Genomic DNA, 24,224 nt, shown 5'->3' on the forward strand with positions numbered 1-24,224 from the left:
AGAGACGCGGTCTGCAGCCTGCAAAATCGCGCTTCTCCTGTTTGAGCTGTGCAATTGACAGCATCCTATGATGTTGAGCATTGTGAAATTGACAGCACTCTAATCTAATGGCATCATATTCGGGAACTGATTGGCAGTGAACCAGACAGTGCATAGGTGTGTTCTACTTCAAGCGGCGCTACTCTGCTGATTAGTGTAAGACATCAGCGGCAGCGCATGAGATTTTAAATGCACCCGAACTGCTCCCGCTCCATAGATGTTATACTCTGATCAGTCTGCGTTGTTGGGGGGGCACAAGGGGCATGACCCTGCCCTGCTGCACAGGCTCTACCAGAACCAAACAATGTACAGGACTCCTGAGCTAGTTGCATCCAAAGCCGTATCTAAGGCCCTCACCTTCTTACTATCCTCAATTAAAGTTTGGATGCGTGTCTCTAATTCTGAAATCTTCTGTCAGCCTAACTATTTTCCTGCATTTATCACATTTTTCCTGCATTTATTATGTGAATCCCTCGTTGCTGACAAAAAAAGCTACACTATGTATGTGGCAAACGGTGCAAGTGACAGTAACAGGAGAAGCCATTACTCACCATGATTGTAGAATGATTCCAACTTGCCACAGTTGTTTGGTGAACTTGTGTAAAACGGAGTGAGAGGAAAAAAGCAAACGGTAGTAAACATGAATTGAAACGCGAATGACAAGCTAACAGGCTAACGGAATGCTAAAGCACTGTGCTAGTGATTTAGATTAAAAGCGAATGATATGAAGTTAGTTTGACAGCTAATATCAGAAATAAAGTGGTAATTAAGTTATATTTAGCAGTTATATTTAGCGGTTAAACAACATAGAGTGATAGTAAGATAGAGATTCCAACAGAAAAACAAAGTTACATGGAGCTACAAACGTAAACCACTCAGCAGCACGGCAGACAGTAAACGAAAACAGTCGAGGGGGACGGGATTGGGAAAGGTCTACGAGCTGGGACTTGAACTTGGGTGCAACAGGGCGAGGCGAGGCTATCAACACCGACCCTTCTTTGCTTTCTATAGATGTCTTTCTCTGTATTATTATTATTATTATTATTACTAATAATACTTTTTTCATTATTTATTTTATTATTCTTATTTTATAAACCAATAAGCCATTACATTATGACTGCCTATCTGATATCCTTTAGCCCACAAAACAGCGGCAAGGCATTAATTTGACGAGGTGGTTCACACATCTTCTGGTGTATGTGCTACCATAATATCAACAGCAGGTCCTCCAGTTCCCGTACATTGTGGGGTGGTGGTGACCAGGGACGTACTTGGTGATTTGGGGCCCCAACACAATTATGTGCTCTTTTATGCCTAACCCCTATTTTGCTCGCTCGCACTCATAGGTTTATTTATCCCTTCACAGCCAGTAATTAGTCAACCTGATGCTGTTCTAAAGCCATATTAGGCTACCTTTTTTTTCGGATCACAAAAGATTAAAAAAATGCTTGCACTTGTTTATTTAATAAATGATAAACTTTTTCAATCTTTTTACAAACATTAAATTATCCCATGCAACTCATTCCATAGTCCAAGTATTCTGAAGGTATACGGAAGGGTTTGCAGAGAAACAAAACGAAAATGTAATTTATTATTAACCAAAAATCTCCAGTCATCACATTTGTGCATTTCTACGAGTGCGCGGCAGTCCGTGCCGGGCGCCCCAAGAAAAAGCACACAAGAGAGTCATTTTGAAACATCAAGACAAATAAAATTATGACTTGAAATACAATACTTTCTTTACTGAGGTGAATTTTACATTTACATTTATTCATTTAGCTGACGCTTTTATCCAAAGCGACTTACAATTGCTATATATGTCAGAGGTCGCACGCCTCTGGAGCAACTAGGGGTTAAGTGTCTTGCTCAGGGACACATTGGTGTCTCACAGTGGATTCGAACCCGGGTCTCTCACACCAAAGGCATGTGTCTTATCCACTGCGCCATCACCACCCCATATGAATATCTCTGTTCTGAGACAGTCAGACATTAATATACAGCCTAGAATGCGTGCAAAGAGCACTCCCTCATATAATCACTAAAAGCTGTCACTCACTTCAGTTCATTGCGATATCTCTCTACATGGCACAATGAATCTCTTATTTACATCATATATACACTTTGTTATAATGAGAGGATTCCCGAGCTTGCAAGAACTCAGCAAACTCGGCATTTTGAGCGGTGAGTGGATTCTAACTTAAACACTTCTGGTCATTGCGTTCAAGAAATTAACAGATATGTCTGTGATTGGCTACATTGTTCAACGCTGCAAATATGTTTCTGCAACATCAGATGGGGCCCCCTGATTCCCTGGGGCAATAAGCGGCCGCTTACCTCACTTATTGATTAAGTCCGCCCCCCTGGTGGTGACTATTGGTGGAAGTTTTTGAAAGTGTGTATGTCTGCTCAGACCCTGACGTGACACTAAGCACTTTTCCACGTCAAAGTTAGTTTTGACTAATATGAGCGCTGGGGTGGGTTTAAGCGTTCGCACACTCTAAAATCAAATCTGAGCATATGCACGCTTTATAAATGAGGCCCCAGGAAACTTGATTCATCAGGCCAGGCCACTTTCTTCCAATCATCCACTGTCCAATCTCGATGATGTTGCACCCATTTCAAATAATGGTGGTGAAGTAGTTTTTGATGGTGTGCAGTTAGCATGGGGACCTGGTGGGGTGGTCTGTTATCTTCTCACAGAATGGAATAATTTACTCTGTAGTCAATGTGCTTTTTTTTCAGTCATAGTATATAGAGGCGGTGTGGTGATAACTGGCGGGTTGCTGGTTCCAGTTTTGCATCACTGCACAATTAATTAACCCCTAAATTAAGGCTGTAAAAACTTTTCTGAATAACACTCACAGAAACAATGTCAATCTGCTTCTCTGTGAATATTGTTCTTTTGCAGTTTATCCACAGAGATCTAGCAGCAAGAAACATCCTGGTGGGAGAAAACTTTGTGGCAAAGATTGCTGATTTTGGCCTGTCCCGAGGTCAGGAGGTTTATGTGAAGAAGACCATGGTAAAGATCTGAAGGCCGCTAATCTTGTCATGCATTAATGAATGTGTGATTTTAACATGCGTGTTCCTCCGCAGGGGCGTCTGCCGGTGAGATGGATGGCCATCGAATCTCTCAACTACAGCGTTTACACCACCAACAGTGACGTGTAAGAGTCTGTGTGTGTGTGTGTGTGTGTGTGTGAGTGAGTGAGTCTCTGTGTGTGCGTGTGTGTGAGTGAGTGAGTCTCTGTGTGTGCGTGTGTGTGTGTGAGTGAGTGAGTCTCTGTGTGTGCGTGTGTGTGAGTGAGTGAGTGAGTCTCTCTGTGTGTGTGTGTGTGTGTGAGAGTGAGTGTCTGTGTGTGTATGTCTCTGTGTGTGTAGTAACGGCTCTCTCTCTGCAGGTGGTCGTATGGCGTCTTGCTCTGGGAGGTGGTCAGCTTAGGTCTGTCACAGGATCAATGCAGTCAGAGTTGAAGGTCTGAGAATATCTGTTTTCTTACTGACGTGATGTGGTTTGGTGGCTTGTGTTGGGCAGGTGGAACGCCGTATTGCGGTCTGACGTGCGCAGAGCTGTATGAGAAACTCCCGCAGGGCTATCGGCTGGAGAAGCCGCTCAACTGTGACGATGAAGTGTAAGTCTCAAACGCTTGTGTCCATCAGCAGAGGAAAGAGTGGAGATGAGTCTGCTTCTCGGTCTCTGCAGGTATGAGCTGATGAAACAGTGCTGGAAGGAGAAGCCTTACGAGAGACCTTCATTCGCTCAGATCTTGATGTCGCTCAATCGTATGCTGGAAGAGAGGAAGGTATGAGATCCAGAGATGGAGCATTATTTGTCTTCAACGTGCTCTGACAGTTTAAACTGCATCTTATTTTCCTGTAAACGCTCTCCTCTGGTTCTCTCCAGACGTACGTCAACACCACACTCTATGAGAAGTTCACATACGCCGGCATCGACTGTTCTGCAGAGGAAGCTGGCTGATGCTTCACTGTTAAGTCTCAGAGCGCTTAACGAACGGTTAATTAGATCCTCTGAGCAGGATTCAGTTTTACACACATTGTGTTTCATTAAATGAATACCAGATCATATTTCTGTTCTGTTGTGAAGTGTTTATTGGTGTGTGAGATGATGAATGCAGATATGCAACGTTTGTAGATTTAATTGTTTTTAATAAAAATCCTGTTGTTTGATACTGCGAGCCAGCTTGTTTTTAAATGTCATACTTTTTTGTGCAAAATAGAATCCTGCAGCTTTGAGCCCACAAAACCTCTGGAAAAGCTTCTGGTTTTGTGACCAAATAAAACAATTTATAACTGTTTCTTAGCACACGTGAAACAAACTTGACACCTGCAGTACTGAAAAATAAGAGTTCAGTGTGGGATCATGTGTTGAGGTTACAGGAATTTGTTGGACAACTTTCAAAAGCGTGTAAAAATGTTTGCTGCGACACTTGAGGGAATTTTTTCCCATGAAACAGTTTTCTTTAAATGGTCATCTTAAGACTTTGACAGAAACACTATGGTAATTTTAGATAAACATTTTAATTTGACCTCTTTGATTTCATCCACATTCCATCTCATTGTAACATTAAGTCACTAAGAATATGAATGCTGACTAAACCCATGCTGAAATCAGTTTCACATTTATTTGTTTAGCGCTTTTCACAACACCGATCGTTTAAAAAGCATCTTTACAGAAAAAGCATTTTAATGATAGTGTCCCTTATGAATCTTGCATTAAATCATGAAACTTCCCTTATTCTTCAGCTCCAGGCGCCTGTCACTCAGGATCGCTTCACACTGACATCTACGATCCATAACTCTGCAAGATTTAATCATTAAAAAACACTACGGTTATTTTTGCATTAGTTTTCGTAAAGGATCTAAAAAAGGACATTTGCCAATTTCACTACCCTAAAACGATTATTAAAAAATTAATTAATTTCTTCATGTCACATAATAATTTCTGGACACAACTAATTCATATTTTTGCTAAATTAATTTTCCCTTAAACTTTTTACAACATAGATGTTTTGTGATATAATAATGATTGTTAGCACTTTTCACTATGGCAGAGAATTGTCACTTGCATCATGAACATTTAATTGTAAAAGACACTAAATACATTGTTTTACATGTCACTCATTTGACCTGTAACAGCAGAAAACATGTTCTCTTCATGGACTCTGTCAGCCTGCAGCTCTAACTGAATAATTCACTCCACATGAAGCCTGGCTCCTGATGTCCAGACGAGGACAGACGGGTCGTTCCTCACGGCTCTGCCTCAGCCGTCTCCCTCTGTGCCATGATCACACACACCTCGTAGACACGGAAGGCAGCGAAGGCGGTGGCCAGCAGGCAGGCGGCGCCCAGAATGTACCACCAGTTGAAGAGGCCGAAGGAAACTCCTTTGACAATGCAGTAGAGGCCGAAACACACCAGCGCCACGGCGGAGAAGAGCTGCACACACAGCGGCGGCCCGGACGCTTTCTCACTCATGATGAAGCCTGCGGCCCTCAGAATCTAGCACACAGACCTGAGAGAGACATCTGACATCTAACAGCAGCAAAAGCTAAGCCAGTCCGTGTCATGATGAAGAATGAGGAGCACAAATGTGTTCATCTGGAGCTCCGGCGCAGAACTGAGAAGCTGAGACACGATCGCTGTCTCTTATATCAGCCTCAGCTCACAAATCTGAGATTAAAGAGAGCAGAAACACTAGATCTGTGGTCTAATCCGGCACAGAATTAAGATTGCAGCGTTCAGAACCTCCAGACTTACAGGTTTCATGTAATCAAGGTAAGTGCAAGTGATAAAGAGCTTACAGGCTGCAAGTGTGGCTTCTTCAGGTCAACTAGAGATACTCTAACCAGATTTCAATGCAAGGACACAGGGGCGTAGCCATCATTTCAAAAGTGGGGGGGACAGAATGTCTAGTGTTATACCTGTTTTTTGTTTTTTCAGTTAACCCTTGTCTAATTGACAGGTTTTATTTTTAATCATACCTTTTTGCTTAATATGCTTTATGATTATATTATTATATATGATTATAAAACAGAAGGAAAGAAAGAGAGAAAAAAGAAAAAGAAAGAAAGAAATACAACAGCTTGTCACTGGGACAGTACCCTTAAAAGGACATCTTTGTACCTTATTTACCCCAAAAAGTTTCATAGTTGTACATTACGGTACATATTGGTATTCTAAGGTACTAATGTGCACCTTTTTGAGTATTAGATACAAAGATGTCCTCATAAGTGTACTATTGTTTATATATTTCAGATTGTATTTTGCGAGTGTTGTATGTAGAGTCCATGGCACACAGTAATGGATACTTGCACATTCACATACTTCTTTATTCTGTTCTGTTCTATTATACATACCATTCGAAATGGTAGGGGGAAGTCGTGGCCTAATGGTTAGAGAGTCGGACTCGTAATCGAAAGGTTGCGGGTTCGAGCCCCCGGCCGGCAGGAATTGTAGGTGGGGGGAGGGAACGTCCAGCGCTCTCTCCACCCTCAATACCACGACTGATGTGCCCTTGAGCAAGGCACCGAACCCCCAACTGCTCCCCGGGCGCCGCAGCATGGCTGCCCACTGCTCCGGGTGTGTGTTCACGGTGTGTGTGTGTGTGTGTGTGTGTGTGTGTGGATTTGTTCACTACTCACTGCTGTGTGTGTGCACTTGGATGGGTTAAAGGCAGAGCACCAATTTCGAGTATGGGTCACCATACTTGACAATACGTCACGACTTTACATTAGTCTGATTAGTCTATGTTAAAATAAATATCTTATCATAGACAATGCTGTAAATAATCTTTACCTCTGAAGCCTCACTGAAACTTTCTGCCTCATTCACTCTCAGCTCTGAATTCACTTCTGCCTCTATCTATAGCAAATAAAGTAGTGTTTGAAACATGTACATACAGGGAATAGTGACATACAGAAGAAAATAACTAATTACTGCTGGACAATAACCAATCATTTGTATCCTAAATTATTTTTTAACACTAGAATGATAAACACATTCATTATTAACTATGACTTTTGTCTCAATAAACTCTTCATTTACTGCTTATTAATAGCTTGTAAGGTAGTCGCTGTAGTTGTTAAGTTTAGGATTATGGGATGCAGAATATGGTCATGAAGAATACAGAATTAATATGTGCTTAAGTGCTAATAAACAACCAATATGCAAGCTAATAATTACCTACTGTAGTTAAAAATGATAGCTGAGAAGTTGTTCATCATACTAATGTTATTTTTTATTTTTCTATATTTGACTAATTATGTGTTTTTTTATGATTGGTCCATATATAATCCTACAAACACTTGTGTATTAATAGATTTTATACAATATAAAAACAGCCAGGTGTTAAAAGACACTCTTCTCACCTGTCACTGCGTGTCGTCCTAATTCTGTTAACAAACCTAGGCTGACTGTTTCTTGTTCATTCTTGACAACAGATAAAAACGTAAAATTAGTGCAATACTGACAGAGAACCCCTAAATGAAGATCGGTCCTGTATCAGATCAGTGCTTGCATGTTTGATTGAAATACATCATGTAGAATTGGCAGTGTCACAATGCTGCAAACGCTGTAAAAGCTCAATTCGACATTATCTTTATTCTTATTTGAAGGGTTCTGATAACATACATACGTGTTCAAATAAAATACGTTACAAAAGAGTTACGGAAAAATACACTGAAAATAAATAAGTGCATGTTTGTCTAGGCAGCTTTTTTTTCTCTCCATATAATGAACATCAAAACTTGTTAATTATTCAACAAGAGCAATAGGCACAGTCACTCAACATTGTGCAACACTATTCGGATCCCACATGCCAACTTACACTGCTTGACTTCTTCGTAAAAAAGGAGTGAAGAGTTCAACTCATCTCGACCTCTAATGAATGATGGATACAGCGCGGGACCGCAGGCGCGAGACTGGGCATGTCGTGACGTCACAAACTGAGTGACTGATTGCCATGGAAACGTAAACTTCATGCATATCTTGTCTCTTTGAATTTTAGATCATTCTGCATTTATATACATTGCTCTATTAAAACCTCAACATGTCGAGAACACAACTGTCCGATGAAAAAGTGCGGGGGACGAATTTACTTTTTATAAAAAGTGGGGGGGACATGTCCCCCGCGTAATCTACGCCCCTGTGTGTCATTAATAGTAATCCCGCTCTCAAGCAAACGGTTTACTTTATCCACCTCATCCAAAAAATTACAACTGCACCATTCATCCTGGACGCGGACTTAATGCTTTCATAGCCAACAATCTCACCTACCGCTAAACTACAATCTTCTACAGAAACTCCTTCAGGAGACAATTTTATAGCATGCCGGCGCGTTAGCTTCTGAAAACTAAACTGCTCTCCCGCAGCCATACTGACCAGCTACGCCGGCAGCCGCCGCCTCCACAAAAGAAAACAGGACGAAAAGAAAAAACTAAACAACCACTAACAAGAAAACAGAAAGAAAAGAATAAAGAGAAAAATGAAAAACTCACACGCTGCACCACACTCAGTCCTCGCAACACTCACACCGCTCACGCATGCGCAGAGCGAGAGAGAGACGGGCTGTGTTCGAAATGGCATACTTGCTTACTGCTTACTGCCCAGTACACAGTGTATACTGCCTACTATTTTTTAAAGAATAGTGTGTGAAACAGTATACAGTAAGCAACAAATGTTTCAGAGTAGTATGCTTAATTGTCACGTGACAAACACAAACATTAATTCAGGACAGCTGTCGAGGTTGTTACCTTACAAACAAATGTGCTAACTATTCTTTTTACAAAGGCTTGTTATTAAGGCTTCATACTAGTAAACAATATTGGCCAATTGAACTCATTTCATAATTGAATAACTTTACATAGGCTATGGACTGAACTGAATGAGCTGTCTTTAACTGAACAATATTTTTGGCAGTTACACTAAGTGGAAAAAGTGATATAATCTAATCACACTAAGTGCAAATAATGATAAATTATGTTTACATTAAAATAGCAGCATTTTCTTTAGGAACAGGTGTGTAAATAGTAGTTAGGTGGCAGATATTTATACTGTAGTACATTATAAAACAGTATGCAATGACATTAGACAACATTTTAGTGTAAATTATCATAAATTTTATTTGATGAACGCCACTTTATTGGGACAAAACCCTACTAACAGCTAAGCACACTGTATTATTAATGAGGTGTTTAATCTCCACTTTTCAAATATTTACTTATTTTTTTTTATTGAAAATAAATGGCTTTCTGATCTGGTATGTGATGGGAAAAGGAGTTGCACGAGTTTGAGAAAAGCCGAAATCGAACTCGTATCAACAGCAGCTGGTATCTGTTTCTCTCTCCGCCGCTGATTCTACAGAAATACACGTGTCTTCTGCAGAGCTGTTTATCACAGGCAGGCATTGGTGGCCGGAGTTAATGGAAATAGCCTCTGACAACAAATTGGTCTATTTGTCTTTAGAGTAAATACACTCCATTTCTTTTTAGAGCTGTTTGCATCGGAATTTAATTCTGTTTGCTTAATTGAAATATTAATTATAGTTATATATATATATATATATATAATTTATTTATATATTATATTACTGCAGTATTAATATTATTATGTAATATCTTTGAAACAATGTATAAAGCGCTATAGAGATAAAGGTGACGTCATTTGACTTGATCGGAAAAGTGCCGTAGAGATTAAAGTACAATTTATGTCCTACAAATAATATTGTTTTTAAATGCACAGCGATAGTTTGTAGATTACATGTATATGTATAAACGTGCATATACAAGTGTAACATTTATAATTACTATTCCCCGCCTCCAGTTCACTCACGCGCTGTCTTCAGATGCATACATCAAATTTCAGCAAATGTAGCAGGTAATCCGGGCATTCCATGCATACAGAAAATTCACATACTATTCACAGTATTCACACAGCATACTGCAGTATAGTAGGAGTTGTATGATAGTATGCCATTCAGAACACAGCTTCTGTACTGATTTCAGTATACTTGAGTTATATTTAGCAGATTCTGGCAAATATAGTAGGTCATCCGGGCATTTCATGCATACAGCAAATGTGCATACTATGAGCAGCATACATACTGGATACTGCAGAAATAGTAAGAGTAGTATGATAGTATGGCATTTCGAACACAGCCACTCTCTCTAACTCGATCAAATGCGTGTGATTTTAAGAATGAGTGAGCAGTGGCGCCATCTAGCGGTCAAACAGATTCACATTCATTACAGCTCTCTGATGATTATAACATCTACTACACACTCACACTGTTTCCTAACGAACGCCTTCCTTGAATTACAAATGTGTTTTGTGTGTGTGTGTGTGTGTTTGCAACAAGTAAAACAAGTCAATAACTGACCAACACTGTTATCTAGTGTTTGCATTACATGAGCCTGCTTTTCAGGATTAGTTTTAGGGCTGTTATGATATAATAATGTGGTCCATATCTTGTGGGTTTACTGCACTTGCCTTTATTATCATAAATAAAAAGAAAGAAAATAAAGGCAAGATTACAGCCAAAATAGCACAAGGTTAGGTGCGTCTTCATCGTATATCGTTAACTTTCCACCTTTATCACAACATGGTGAAAATACAGTTGCAACCACCCACATAAAGCATTACAATAATCTAACCTTGAAATCATGATGCATGAATAAACATTTCAGCATTTGACATTGAGAGGTTGTAATTTAGATATATTTTTGAGATGGAAAAATGCGGTTTTACAGATGCTAGAAACATAGCTTTCGAAGGAAAGATTGCGATCAAACAGCACACCTAGGTTCCTAACTGATGAAGAATTGACAGAGCAGCCGTCAAGTGTTAGATAGTGTTCTAGGTTATTACATGTGGGGGGGTTTCATCCGATAATTAACACCTGTTTTTTTTTCAGAATTTAGCAGAAAGAAGTTACTAGTCATCCAGTTTTTTATGTCAACTATGCATTCTGTTAAGTTTTGCAAATTGGTATGCTACATCAGGCCACGTAGAAATATAGAGCTGAGTATCATCAGCATAACAGTGAAAGCTAACACCATGTCTCCTGATAATATCTTCCAAGGGTAACATGCAAAGCGTGAAACGTAACGACCCTAGTACTGAGCCTTGAGGTACTCCATACTGCACTTGTGATCGATATGATACCTCTTCATTCACTGCTACGAACTGATGGCCTTCAGATAAGTACGACTTGAACCATGCTAAGGCACTTCCACTAATGCCAACAAAGTGTTCTAGTCCATTTAAAAGAATGTTGTGGTCGGTAGTGTCGAACGCAACGCTAAGATTCAGTAGAACTAATAAAGAGATACAACCACGATCAGATGATAGAAGCAGGTCATTTGTAACTCTAATGAGAGCAGTCTCAGTACTATGATACGGTCTAAATCCTGACTGGAATTCCTCACAAATACCATTTTTCTCTAAGAAGGAATATAATTGTGAAAATGCGACCTATTTTAGTATTTTTTTACAGAAAAGGGAGATTTGAGATCAGTGTGTAATTAAGTAATTCTCTAGGATTAAGTTGTTGTTTTTTTTATTCACGAGTTCGCCCTTGCGTATAATGAACAGAGTCAAGGTTTATGCGTATTTGGCGTGCTGTCCGGGGAGAGGGCTCCGAGCTCGGCATTTAGCCCGGACCCAGAGCGCTCCCCCCGAGCTCCTCCCCACGCTGGGGTAGGAGCGGGCTGATGGTGAGGAGTTGGGATGCTAAAAACTGTAGAGAGAATGAAGGTAAGATGGCTTGGTCTATTTATAGAAGTTCTCTCTCGGCTGATAGGATAGACTGAGTGATTGCTGATGGTGAATTGGCCGTGTTAATTATCTGTGCGTGCTCCTCCCGAAATTTGTTAATGAAACATCAATGAGAGGCTTAATAACAGCCAGTTTGAAGGTTTTTGGGATATATCCTGATTGCAGAGACACTTTTGGACGAGAGCTGAACTGGATGAAGACATCACTGAATCATCAATGAACTGACTTCAGCTGGAAAAACTACCCTTAATTTATTTAATTTTAGTTATTGTCCTCTTGCACACTGTAAAGCTCCTTTGACAATCAATATCGTACAAAGCGCTATATAAATAAAGGTAAAAAATATATCCTAATGACACTGACAAATTAATCATATTCAGAAGAGGATCTATGACTCCTGGAAGCACCTTTTTTAGTAGCTTAGATGGAATAGGATCTAACATACACAGAGGTTTTGATGAGAGAACGAGTGGAACCGTTTCTCAGGGGATCTATAGCACACGATCTGATGCGATGCTGTAGCTGACTATAGGAATCAGCATCAAACAAAGTTAGAAGGAGAGAATCCATATTTGATGCATGTAATTTATGTGAGCTGGGTTTAGACCGTCATGAGACAGGTTAGTTTTAGCCGCTTGCCCCATTCAACAACATTATTTCAATAAATATACGTATCTATAAATGCCATTTTTCTTAAACGACTCCAAATTAAAAAAACTAAACTGACTGGTTTCATAGTTCCTAGAAGAGAGATTGTTTATCTGATGGTGGAAAGACATTGGTCAACAAACTATTTGCAAGGTTATGAGTAACACGCAGCATGTTAACGAACTTCATTTTTGTGATGATCAAAACACCTGTGTTGAGCTCATGCTGTTGTTCCCAGTTTACCCTCACAAACATTCACCATAGTACTTACTAGTCATATTTTTCATAAAAATTCCAATGATAGAAAAATTGAAATAACAGATTCTGAAAAAGACTTTGAATCATTTATATTCATTTGTTATGATCAGAGTGCAGTAATTCATATATTGATGGAAACTTTCGTTATTGTGGTATAGACTTTTGTAAGGGTGGTGCCTTGAAAATCTGACCAGCTACTGACCATATATGCAATCATCTTCCATTAAGTGTGTCTGTACAGGACAGTAATAAAGCGTGACATTTAGACGACACTGAAACTCATTCAAGCACAAGCTCAGGTCAAAAATGAGAGCGCTGTATTGAAACAGTCAAACACATGAACAATTGCACTGTGACCGTAAGGCAACTATGAGTAAGTTTTCCCAGCAAATAATCTATTTTTACCCATATATGGCTTAAATTGATTCCACAATTATTAAAGTTTTGTAAATAATAAATGAATCGGCAAGGGGTGAAAAACAACAACGAAGCCCTTTGATATGTGACTCTGTGGCTACTGAAAATGTGTTTAGTGAAGTCCAGTTTGGTCATCTTAGTACATTAATCAATTCAAAACAAACTAGTCAGTATAAATCCTAGAGGTTTAAATGAGAAAAAAAAACATTTAATAACAGAACAAACACCATTTCAACAAATCTGCAGATAATGAAAACCTGATTTACTGAAGCGTTTGTCTCAGAGTCAGAGTCAGCATCAGCGCCGCTCGAGTCTCTCATGGCTCCTCTGGCATCCAAGTGCACGGACTATTTTCACAAGTGCTACACGGTTTAGTTTCTCTGACCGAATCAGATGCGTTCAGCGCTGCAAATGGACGAATGATCACACCTGAATCCTCAGTTTTTGCATGTTGAGCTAGTTCTGCTCTGAAGCGGGCGATGTTCTGTCCGTATGAACCTCCTTCAGTCCGAGAGAACACGACAGAAACACATTCAGAACACAAGTCATGATTGACAGAAAAGCTAAAAGCTAAAACCACTTAAAAAGCGTGACTCTCTGGAGGTCGGCTTCCCTCACAACGCACCGATGGTCTCTATTCCCTTCAGGACGTCGTAGATCTCTTTGGGCAGGATAACGTAGCTGTCTGCGGGCGCAGTGTCCCTCTGGACCTCGCTCATGGCTCGGAAGCGCTCCAGCTGCCTCTCCTGCCGACGGCACTTCTGCTGCACCGTCTTCAGTCTCTTGCGCAGCTTCTCCAACTGCTCCTGCAGCTGCTCGATGCGTCTCTTCTGCTGCACCGTGTCCTCCACAGTGTAGTTGTGGTCGCAGGAGACGAAGGCGCTGGTGTGGAGGAGCGGACCGGGCTCGGCTTCAGACGGACGCACAACCACCGGCGTCTCCTCTGCATCCGACAGTGGCAGGCTCAGAGGAAAGGCCATGTCTGGGCTGAAGCTCTCCTCCAGAGACACTGCCTGTCAACAACACAACAAATCATGAGCTTTATTGATAGTTTTCACGTGACGTCACACCCTTATAGGAACGCCCACCTGGAGGGCAAAACCAAGCTTTGCTCCACTGAACACCAGCTATTTTTACGCAGATTGCATCAAGTAGTAATGTAGTAAAATGCAGATATTAAAAGGTGAAATTCAGCAAACACCTTACTGATGACGAAGCCAGAATATAAACACAATGTGCACAGTTTCACGTTAAATGGCTTCCCATATAAAACCATTAGAAGGAAAACACTGAAACGTTAATCTTCTTGCCTATGTAAACTATGCATCAATATGGTTAATACTGAATTTGATATTTTAATATTACCGTTTTAAATATATTACAGCACTTTAAGTGTTTTTACAACGTTTTGTTGCACTGTTTATGATTGAAATATTGCCGTGGGTGCTTAACCCGTTTAATCCCAAATTTTTCCCAGACATAAAAATATCCAAATGATGTGTTATTAGTAACCCTTTGAAATAATCAATAATTATTTAAAAAAAAAAAAAAAAAAAAAAAAAAAAAGTGTATGAAAAATTGTGTCACAATTGGGATAATGTGTATTGAAATCACATATTTCTGCAGTTATAAAATTGTTATATATCTTAGCCCAGCTATTTTAAACGGTTTAAATCACATTCTAGGCTTACTATTATGCATAAAAAACCTCATGCAACATTGATAGGAACATTGAGATAAGACAAAAAAATTCAACCATAACCACATTTCAAAATTAACTTTTTTGTAAAATATAACATCAAATTTTTATTAATGCGAGTATTACAACATCATTATTGTACATTTTTTGTAACATTTGAATTTTTAATTTAGTGCAATATTTTGTCATTGCAACATTTTATTGTTATTTTCACTAGCAACTGCCATTGGATTATATTGTAAAATAAAGTTCACCATTATCCCATCGGTCACTATTGCAGACCTGCCAACCTTTGAAATCTTTTCGGAATACCACTTGTGTGATGGCAACGGGGGGGGGCATATGTCATATCAGGATATTTTGTGAGGAACTGCTGTGAGGCATGGACTCTTTTTGGTTTCTTTTTAGGTCTGCTGCTCTCTCTCTCCCTGTCAGTGTCCTCATCTGATGTCATGTTTTTTTTAGCTGCAAGGCATGAACACACTTTTCTGTCACCGAGCACATAACTTTACTCTACTTTGCCAACTTAAATGCCTGGTGAATAGGCAAACTAGCTTGAAAATTAAGTAGTGTTAGGATAACGTTATTCATGTTAGATATTTCTCAAAGGTCTGCACTCATAAATTGAGAATCATATTTTTTTTTGTCTCAAACAGAGATCACGATTCTCCCACGAAAACAAAATAATGTGTGACAAAATATCATTGCTGCGGTCTATTTAAAAGTGTTTAATTTGAACAAATTATTAAAACATTTAAATTCATATGTATTTATAATATATTTAGTTCATATTAAAATTATGAAAATGTGGTTTGAATGAATGATTTAATGTCTCACTCATAAATACTTCACTTGATTCTTTACTGGATGAATCAGTGTTTATAAACTAATCTCTTGATTCAATCACAAATACATTTGTGGTGAGGGGGCGTGGTTAGTGGAGTCTGCAGTGGGAGAGAGAGTTGGGAGATGAGCGGTGAGTAAGTGGGTCAAGTGCAAGATGACATTCACCTGTTTCTCATTTCCAGTGATTGGCGGGGAGAGAGTGTAAAAGCCACAGACAGGCAGACGAGCGTGAGAGAGAGACGGACTGAGGACTCGGGGAGAACGTCTGTGGCTGTGAACGACCCAAGTGCTGAACTTATTGTTTATTGGAAGTGCCAGAGAGCACAAGTATTTCTTTGTTTGTTTAAAAGTTGGAATAAATTACCCGAGCCTCAGCCACGCCGACTCTGACTTCTTCCTTCCTTCTCACGAACTGTGCTACACTGGTGCCGAAACCCGGGAAGGAAGAAGCCGGCCACCGCTGTCATGCAGTCCCCACCAAGTTCGCCGTTTGCGGAAGTGATCCAGTCACTCGCGGGCCTTCACCAAGAACATCATCAGGCGCTGCTGGAGATGCGGGACGACCAAGAACGGCGTTTCAGCGCCCTTGTGCAGGCCCAGCAGGAGGACCGCGAGCTGTTCCGGAGCTGGATGGACCAGGAGGTACGGGCAGGGGGGTCGTCATCTAGGAACCTAGCTGTCCCCACACATCTGCCCCTGAATAAGATGGGGCCCCAGGATGACCCGGAAGCTTTCCTCGATCTCTTTGAGAAGTCGGCTGAGGCATGTGGGTGGCCACGAGACCACTGGCCAGCACGTCTCATACCACTGCTCTCAGGGGAGGCGCAGGTGGCGGCCCAACAGTTGGCCATCCAGAACCTCCTGGTCTTCGCTGACCTGAAGCGAGCCATCCTCCAACGGGTCGGCCGGAGCCCAGAACAACACCGCCAGCGCTTTCGGTCGCTGGAGCTGGGCGATAGTGGCCGGTCCTTCGTGTTGGCTCAGCAGCTCCGGGACGCCTGCCGCAAATGGCTGTTGGCCGCGGGAAGTGATGTCGAGCAGATCCTGGACCGACTGGTGCTGGAGCAGTTCATCGGCCGTCTCCCGAAGAAGATGGCAGAGTGGGTCCAGTGCCACCGCCCGACGTCGCTAGACCTGGCCATCCAATTGGCGGAGGACCAGATGGTGGCGTGCCCAGGAGTCGGCGAATCTCTGCCAGCTGTTTCTCTCTCTCTCTCTTCCCCTAGTGTTTCCCCTTCCCATCGTCCTATCCCGCTTCCCAGGTCCCGTCCGGGCATCCCTGCTCGAGTTCCACCCCGGGGGCGGGGTGGACCGCCTTCCGAGACTGGGGCCAGTCTGAGAGCGCTGCCCAGGGGGGCGGGGCTAGCCAGCGCGGGGACCGCAGCCGGGCCTTTTTTTCCGCTCTCTCCCCGTCAGTCCCTTGACCCATTTCCTGCCACTAGGGCGGCGGGGAGGCCTGGGCCGGCCTGCTGGCGGTGCAGGTACCCAGGGCATTTCATAGACCGGTGCCCAGTGATGGCGGTGGGAGCAATGATCCGGGTCCCGGATGCCCCACAGGCTGCCCCCGATCAAGCTGGCCTGTACCAAGTACCTGTGAGTATTAAGGGGGGTACTTATCTCGCTTTGGTGGATTCCGGTTGTTACCAGACCTCGATCCACCAAAGCCTGATTCAGCTCGAAGCATTGGATTAAAGCCGCATGGTTCCGGTTCGGTGCGTACACGGGGATGTGGTGAAATACCCTCTAATGTCCGCGCTTATTCAATTTCGGGGAAAAAAAAAAACAGTGTGGAGGTGGCAGTTAATCCGCACCTCCAGCATCCGCTGATTTTGGGGACAAATTGGCCAGCGTTTAGTCAATTATTGGGGTATTTGTGTGCGGATGTCTCTTGTGGAAAGAGAAAGCTGGAGAAGGGAGTGGACGCGCAGGTGGGAGTGGCTGAACCGGGGCCGCAGGATACTGGGCTGGGGGAAGCGAGCGCCAACGAGAGGCTAACCCTCCCGGCACGCAATGATTTTCCCCTGGAGCAGTCCCAAGACGAGTCTCTAAAATGGGCTTTCGAACAGGTCCAGACTATCGACGGTCAGCGTCTCCAGCCTGCCCGTCCCCTCTCCTATCCCTATTTTGCTATTTTGAAGGACCGGTTGTACTGAGTGACACAAGACGCTCAGACAAAGCAGGATACAACCCAGTTGTTGGTACCAAAAAGCCGTCGGGAAATGCTATTCCAGGCGGCTCATTGTAATCCAATGGCGGGACATTTAGGACAGGCAGCGACACTAAATCTTCTCATGACCCGATTCTTTTGGCCGGGCATTCACGAGAATGTGCGCAGGTGGTGCGCGGCGTGTCGTGAATGTCAGTTGGTAAATCCATCGGCCTCCCCAAAAGCTCCGTTGAGCCCTCTTCCTCTAATGCAGGTCCCCTTCAAAAGAATTGGTATGGACCTCATCGGGCCATTAGAACGATCAGCATGCGGGCATCGCTTTGCATTAGTGCTAGTGGACTATGCAACCCGATAACCAGAAGCGGTGGTGCTTCGCAACATTTCTGCAAAAAGTGTGGCGAACGCACTGTTTTCGTTAATCTCCCGAGTGGGAATCCCGAAAGAGATTCTCACTGATCAAGGCACGGTGTTTATGTCACGGACGTTACGCGAACTGTACGAATTGTTGGGCATTAAGTTGATTCGCACCAGCGTCTATCACCCACAGACAGACGGGCTGGTGGAACGATTTAATCGCACATTAAAAACCATGATTCGGAAGTTCGTCCAGGAAGACGCCAAAAATTGGGACAGGTGGCTGGAACCCCTCTTGTTCGCTGTGCGGGAGGTCCCGCAAGCCTCCACGGGGTTTTCCCCCTTTGAGCTTCTTTTTGGTCGTCAGCCCCGTGGGGTGCTGGACGTCCTGAGAGAAACTTGGGAGGACGGGCCTTCAGACAGCCGAAATGAAATTCAATATGTGCTGGACCTGAGAGCAAAACTCCACACTTTGGGGTGGCTGTCAATGGAGAATTTGTTACAGGCCCAGGACCGGCAGAGCGGGCTGTACAACCGGGGAACCAGGCTACGTAAATTTGCACCGGGAGAAAAAGTTCTTGTATTACTGCCTACGTCTAGCTCTAAGTTACTCGCTTAGTGGCAAGGACCCTTTGAGGTCACACGGCGAGTTGGGGATCTTAATTATCGGTTATTAAGCCTCTTATTAAGAAACCACAACTAGATTCTAATGAACTGGCAAATTACAGACCCATTTCAAATCTTCCGTTTATGTCAAAAATTTTAGAAAAAGTTGTGTCTACTCAATTATGCTCCTTTTTGCAAAAAAATGATCTCTATGAAGAATTTCAATCAGGTTTCAGGCCCAATCATAGTACAGAAACTGCACTTGTTAAAATTACGAATGACTTACTACTAGCTTCAGATCAAGGCTGCACCTCATTGCTAGTATTACTTGATCTTAGTGCTGCGTTTGACACTATAGACCATAATATACTCATAGATCGATTACAAAAATATATTGGTATTCAAGGACAAGCTTTAAGATGGTTTAGATCCTACCTGTCCGATCGCTACCACTTTGTTCATTTAAATGGGGAGTCATCTCAATTATCACCAGTAAAGTATGGAGTACCACAAGGATCTGTCCTAGGTCCTCTGCTAGGTCCTGGCGATCCGGTGGGCCATTCTCACCCTCCGCTATTATCTCCTGGGACGAGACTTCACTCTCTGTTCGGACCACGCGCCCATACATTGGCTCCACCGCATGAAAGATACCAACGCGCGGATCACCCGTTGGTATCTGGCCCTCCAGCCCTTTAAATTCAAGGTAATCCACAGGTCGGGGGCAAAGATGGCTGTGGCGGACTTCCTCTCCAGGAATGGGGGGGGGGGGGGGGGGGGGGGGAGAGTGTATGAGTTGGGAGACGAGCGGTGAGTAAGTGGGTCAAGTGCAAGATGACATTCACCTGTTTCTCATTTCCAGTGATTGGTGGGGAGAGAGTGTAAAAGCCACAGACAGGCAGACGAGCGTGAGAGAGAGACGGACTGAGGACTCGGGGAGAACGTCTGTGGCTGTGAACGACCCAAGTGCTGAACTTATTGTTTATTGGCAGGTCTGCTACTGTGACCATCAAGATGTTTACTCACTCTATGACCACACTCAGCAAAACTGAATATATGTGAATGCATAAATTAATACTAGACACCCTAAAGATAATGTGAACCAAAACTCTTTGTCATATCTTTGTTAACACACTTTACTAGCCGTTTGTTTTGGAGCTTTGATGCAGTCATCATCATCTCAAGGCGTAAACAGGAAATAATCTGCTCTGGTCATGTGACACTGCACATATTTAACTGAGAGCCTTTATTTTTTTCATATTTGCAGGAAGTGCACTAAAACATCAGTCAGTAAGGATTTTAGAGCTTTATAAATTCTTTACAGTCACTATTGTGACTGGTGGGATTAAATGGGTTAATATGGATTGCAAATGGCCAAAATTTGCATTTTCTTCAGAAATACCTTTGTTTTATTCTTTTGATAGGTGATCTAAAAATTTGCGGCTGGGAAACATGAAAAATTGACACGCTTGTGCTGCAGTTCTGTGGATGTTTTGCCCTCCGAGTCTTCGAGCCGGTCACATGACTGAAAACTATGAATAGGGCGAGTTTTTCAGAATGTTTGACCAATTCTCGATTTCTACAATTTTAACTAGTCAACTTAAAAATGTAACTACAACATGATTCGTGTAACTTTTTCTTTATTAACCGTCTAGCTACAGAAAATTCTATTCCAACCGCATCACACAATGAGTTGCCAACATGATGTAAATGTTATTCTTTGCAGAAAAGATGCATGAACTACAACTACATCTTGCACAAACTTGTCTTATACATATATGTTCAGAAAGAATACGAAGAAAATGCTTTTAAAAAAGTCAAGGTAATTCAAATTCAAAAGGACTGAAGGTATAAAACCAGTAGACTATTATTAACTATAGATGTTCTGTAAAAACAATGAACAGCAGCTTTCAGTCGGTCACCGTGATGCAAACATCAGATATCAGACACACAGTAGAAGTTCTGCACAGGTTTGTTATTCGATTGCGCTGCTTTTTCTGTGCAAACATGAGCGTTTGACTGCTGCGATCAAGTTAAAAGAAGTTCACTCCCATCTTCTTGCATGTTTTTCCTCTTCCACCGCCCTCATCGCATCTTTGTCAACACAAAAGTGCATGGCATCTAGCGATATGAGCACTTGAGCGGTCAGATTGCTCTTTTCTCTTTACTGTTATCACTGGCATATTGTCAAAGTGTGTCATTCTAATGTTTGGTAATATTTCTATTCAAAATCGCAATTCCTCGATTTCTAAAAAATAAATTTGTGCAAAACATTAAATTCGAAATTAATTGATCAAATCGTAAAAATCGTCCAGCCCTAGCTCATATGATGACATTACAGGCATCAGATAAGAGCAATGAGTCTGAATATCTGGCAGAACCAATGAGATTCGAGGAGATTCACTGAATTCTTTCAATGAATCGTGTGACTGTAGATATACTGCAAGTGCTACAGATTACTTTAATGATCCATTCTGGAGCCCATATTAACAGATTATCAGGAAAAAATACAAATTTACTGAAATTACGAAACAACTCCTTCAAATGCTCATTAAAGTTTGTTCAGGTGTAAATCTGGGATGGGATGATTCGCTCGGTGCATCGCCATTAAATGTTAACGATGCATCAATTTAAAAAAGTGCATAGTTTTTAACATTTGTATCAGTAAAAAAAAAGATTTATATATAATTACTAGTGGATGCGCTATACTTTTATTGTTTAGAACGTGACCAATATTTTACACGTAGATTGATTTCTCCTCTCTAAACTGTTTCTCACAACAGCACAGAGACCGAGGAAGACTGGGAATTAAAGTCTTTAATGTCGATCACAGATCAATCGATCCATCATAGAAAACTGAATCTATTTGTGCTGTTTAATGCATTTGAGGTACATTCTCCATCTGTAAATGTTAGAAAGTCATGGAAACATCCATTTAGGCGGAACGCAGTAGAATCAAAGCGCAATAATTCTGAGTAAAATAAGCACTTTGCTAAAATATTTGTTGGACATTAAATGTTCCTTTTGTAGAATTTTAAACCTACATATAAGTGTTTTCATGATAGCAGTAACTGATTTTAATGGTTTAAAGAGCAATTTTAGATTGTAATGTATAAGATATAACACACATCTGAGACACGAGAGCTTTGGATGCGTTTCTGTCCTGAGAGTGAAGGAGGTTTAGCGTCACCTGCATCTGGAGTTTGCTGAAGGTGAAGAGCGACGGCACGGCGTTGTCTTTTAACACACGGTTGTTGCATTCACGCTTGAAGCAGTCTCTGGTGAAGTGCTGAGAGCAGATGTTGCTGTATTTGGTGGGTTTGAAGTTTCTTCTCTTCATAGCGGCCACCCATCTCCCACAGACGTCCGGCCGGGCCAGAGGAAACCTGGACAAATAACAGCAATCACATCCATTCAGATTATCATCAGATCACTTGATTATAACTCAAGGATTTACCTCAAAGTAAAGGGAAGTGAAAATCTACACAATACTTCAGTGCTGGAGGAGAACATACACATCTTACAGATAAACCATGATTAATACACAGCAAATATAACAAACACACATTTATAAAACGTGCAAATGACCAAAGACTGCTAACATCTCTAACCTGTTTTTAATTAAGTCCCAGTAAAATAAGGCTTCGCTTCATTTCAGTAATTTGAAGTGCTGTCATTAAACAGAAAGATAATTCATGTATGACTCTCTCAGAAGAGTGTGGATAACAGCAATCCACCGACACATCTCTCAAAATACCTGTTATTTTCCACAAAAGAAAGTCATACAGGTCTGAGAGAAACGAATGAAGTCAGAATGATCTGAAAACAAGACCAATATTGAGCCTCAAAACACAGTAAAGATGGAAAACACATCAGTCGTGCTGTGAAGTGTGTCAGTAAAGCCAGATGAAAGCTGCTGATGTGAACTAAACTACAGCAGACTAACAGATTAACTCTTGTTAAGTAACAAGAGCAAACCGACCCAAGACTAGAGAACTAAACAAAACAACATGCAGCTGCGACTCGATAGAAACACACGGAGGAGTTCAGCTCACTTATGAAAGGAGATGTTTTTGTCTTTGTGGTATCTGTTTTTGCATCCGTACGCCGAGCAGGACTGAACCATCACTGCGATCTGAAATATGAAGATCAGGAAGAATATTCGCTGGGAACTGGATCCCGTCGCCTGCACTTTACATGGCTGACTGAGCGCTCGGTGAGACTCGGAGAGGTTCGGCGTGATTCGTGTTTCTCCAGCAGGCGGCGCTCTGCGGCTCATAAAGCCGATCGCATCTAACCACGGGATCTGTCTTTCTGCAGACATTTAAACTCCGAGTTATGTAATATTTTACAAATATTAAGTACAGTAGCTAACATACATCAGCAAATCTTCCCCAGCATTTGCAAACACACAGTGTTCCAGTGATCTCACTTGATTCTGATTGGCCGTTCCTGAGCAGCGCGGAGAAAAGTAACAGACATCAGGTGACCGCCTGCAACCGTCCGGTTAGTCATTTACACCGGATCAATGGCATTTACCTGCTTCTAGCACAGTCGCAGTTAAACTAGACAATAATAAGATCGTAAGTGTTTAGATCCATCTTACCTGACAAATTAAAGCGGAAGTCCGGGCCGCCAAGCCCCGCCCTTTCCACACACGCTTCATCATCGTTTCCATTCAACACGCTTATTTTATTTCAGTGCTTGAGCTGCGTGAGAATCCCTCAGTTCTGATTGGCTGTTGACGGGAGAGGGCGTGGCCCTCTGTATGACGACAGAAGGGGGTCGTGAGGTCATCTAAACACATGTTTGCTGATATATGTACATTAATATTGATCGAACCAAGGAAACAGTGCAGGGGGTTTAGATGTATATTATTAATTGTCCTCCCATGAAATACCCCGGATATCTTATAGTATTGATAATTAATGAGGTGTCATAATAATCCAATCACAAACATTTACTAATATAGTGAGTCAATGGAAACATCTACAGACTGAGAGCATTATGAATGTTTCTACAGGAGAGTGTGTCTCTCTCCATCATTATGGCTGATATATGGCCTAATATATACAGTTTCAGACCCTTCATTAATATGTATGTCAATATTTCTGCTAACTGTTATCTTAAAGGGATATTTCAGAAGTCAGAAAAAGCTTTATTACCAGTGTTTACACACAGAAGGAATCTGACTTGGCGACAGGACAGGACAGACATACATAGGAATTGCACAGTAGAGATAACCCTATTATAAGAATATTAAATAATGCACAATATACAGAAATAGAAATATAGAGAGAAAAAAGCATGCAGTTGTTTAAATGAAATGTACAGATGTGTTGTTTACAAGTGTACAGTTTACAAATGTATACTTATGAATGTTTTAATTGTTCAGGCCTG

The 24,224-nt window shown here is 41.7% G+C and overlaps 2 protein-coding genes across 3 annotated transcripts in view; one reads left to right on the forward strand and one right to left on the reverse strand.

The window, feature by feature from the left end:
- LOC306871057 (angiopoietin-1 receptor-like) overlaps positions 1–4,234 on the forward strand; it is a 75,401-nt gene extending 71,167 nt beyond the window's left edge. Inside the window, exons 17-22 of the mRNA XM_079418737.1 lie at positions 2,948–3,061; positions 3,136–3,206; positions 3,441–3,481; positions 3,575–3,671; positions 3,743–3,842; positions 3,944–4,234. Coding sequence (XP_079274863.1) covers positions 2,948–3,061; positions 3,136–3,206; positions 3,441–3,481; positions 3,575–3,671; positions 3,743–3,842; positions 3,944–4,018 — 498 coding nt within the window. The 3' untranslated portion in view covers positions 4,019–4,234. The remainder of the gene's footprint in view (positions 1–2,947; positions 3,062–3,135; positions 3,207–3,440; positions 3,482–3,574; positions 3,672–3,742; positions 3,843–3,943) is intronic.
- An 8,331-nt stretch (positions 4,235–12,565) lies between these two features.
- On the reverse strand, positions 12,566–23,507 carry thap1 (THAP domain containing, apoptosis associated protein 1). Of its 2 annotated transcripts, none has more exons than XM_079418738.1 (3): positions 22,880–23,053; positions 22,015–22,210; positions 12,566–14,168 (listed from the first exon to the last, which is right to left on the reverse strand). In XM_079418738.1, the coding sequence occupies exons 1-3, from the start codon at positions 22,948–22,950 to the stop codon at positions 13,770–13,772; spliced, it is 666 nt and encodes a 221-aa protein (XP_079274864.1). In that variant the 5' UTR covers positions 22,951–23,053; the 3' UTR covers positions 12,566–13,769. The 2 variants fall into 2 exon arrangements, with proteins under 2 accessions (XP_079274864.1, XP_079274865.1); XM_079418739.1 differs by lacking the exon at positions 22,880–23,053 and adding an exon at positions 23,431–23,507 and having other exon boundaries at positions 12,813–14,168.
- Between the last annotated feature and the right edge of the window lie 717 nt (positions 23,508–24,224).

The sequence above is a fragment of the Barbus barbus genome (genome assembly GCF_936440315.1).
Source record: "Barbus barbus genome assembly, chromosome: 6".
NCBI lineage: Eukaryota > Metazoa > Chordata > Actinopteri > Cypriniformes > Cyprinidae > Barbus > Barbus barbus.

What these genes read in the sequence shown, in the direction of transcription:
- thap1 (XM_079418738.1), bottom strand. Translation starts at nt 22,950, where the DNA reads ATGGTTCAGTCCTGCTCGGCGTACGGATGCAAAAACAGATACCACAAA. An exon ending in AAAAACATCTCCTTTCATAA is followed by an intron (nt 22,211 to 22,879) that starts GTGAGCTGAACT and finishes TTATTTGTCCAG; the next exon opens with GTTTCCTCTGGCCCGGCCGG. An exon ending in TCAGCAAACTCCAGATGCAG is followed by an intron (nt 14,169 to 22,014) that starts GTGACGCTAAAC and finishes TGTTGTTGACAG; the next exon opens with GCAGTGTCTCTGGAGGAGAG.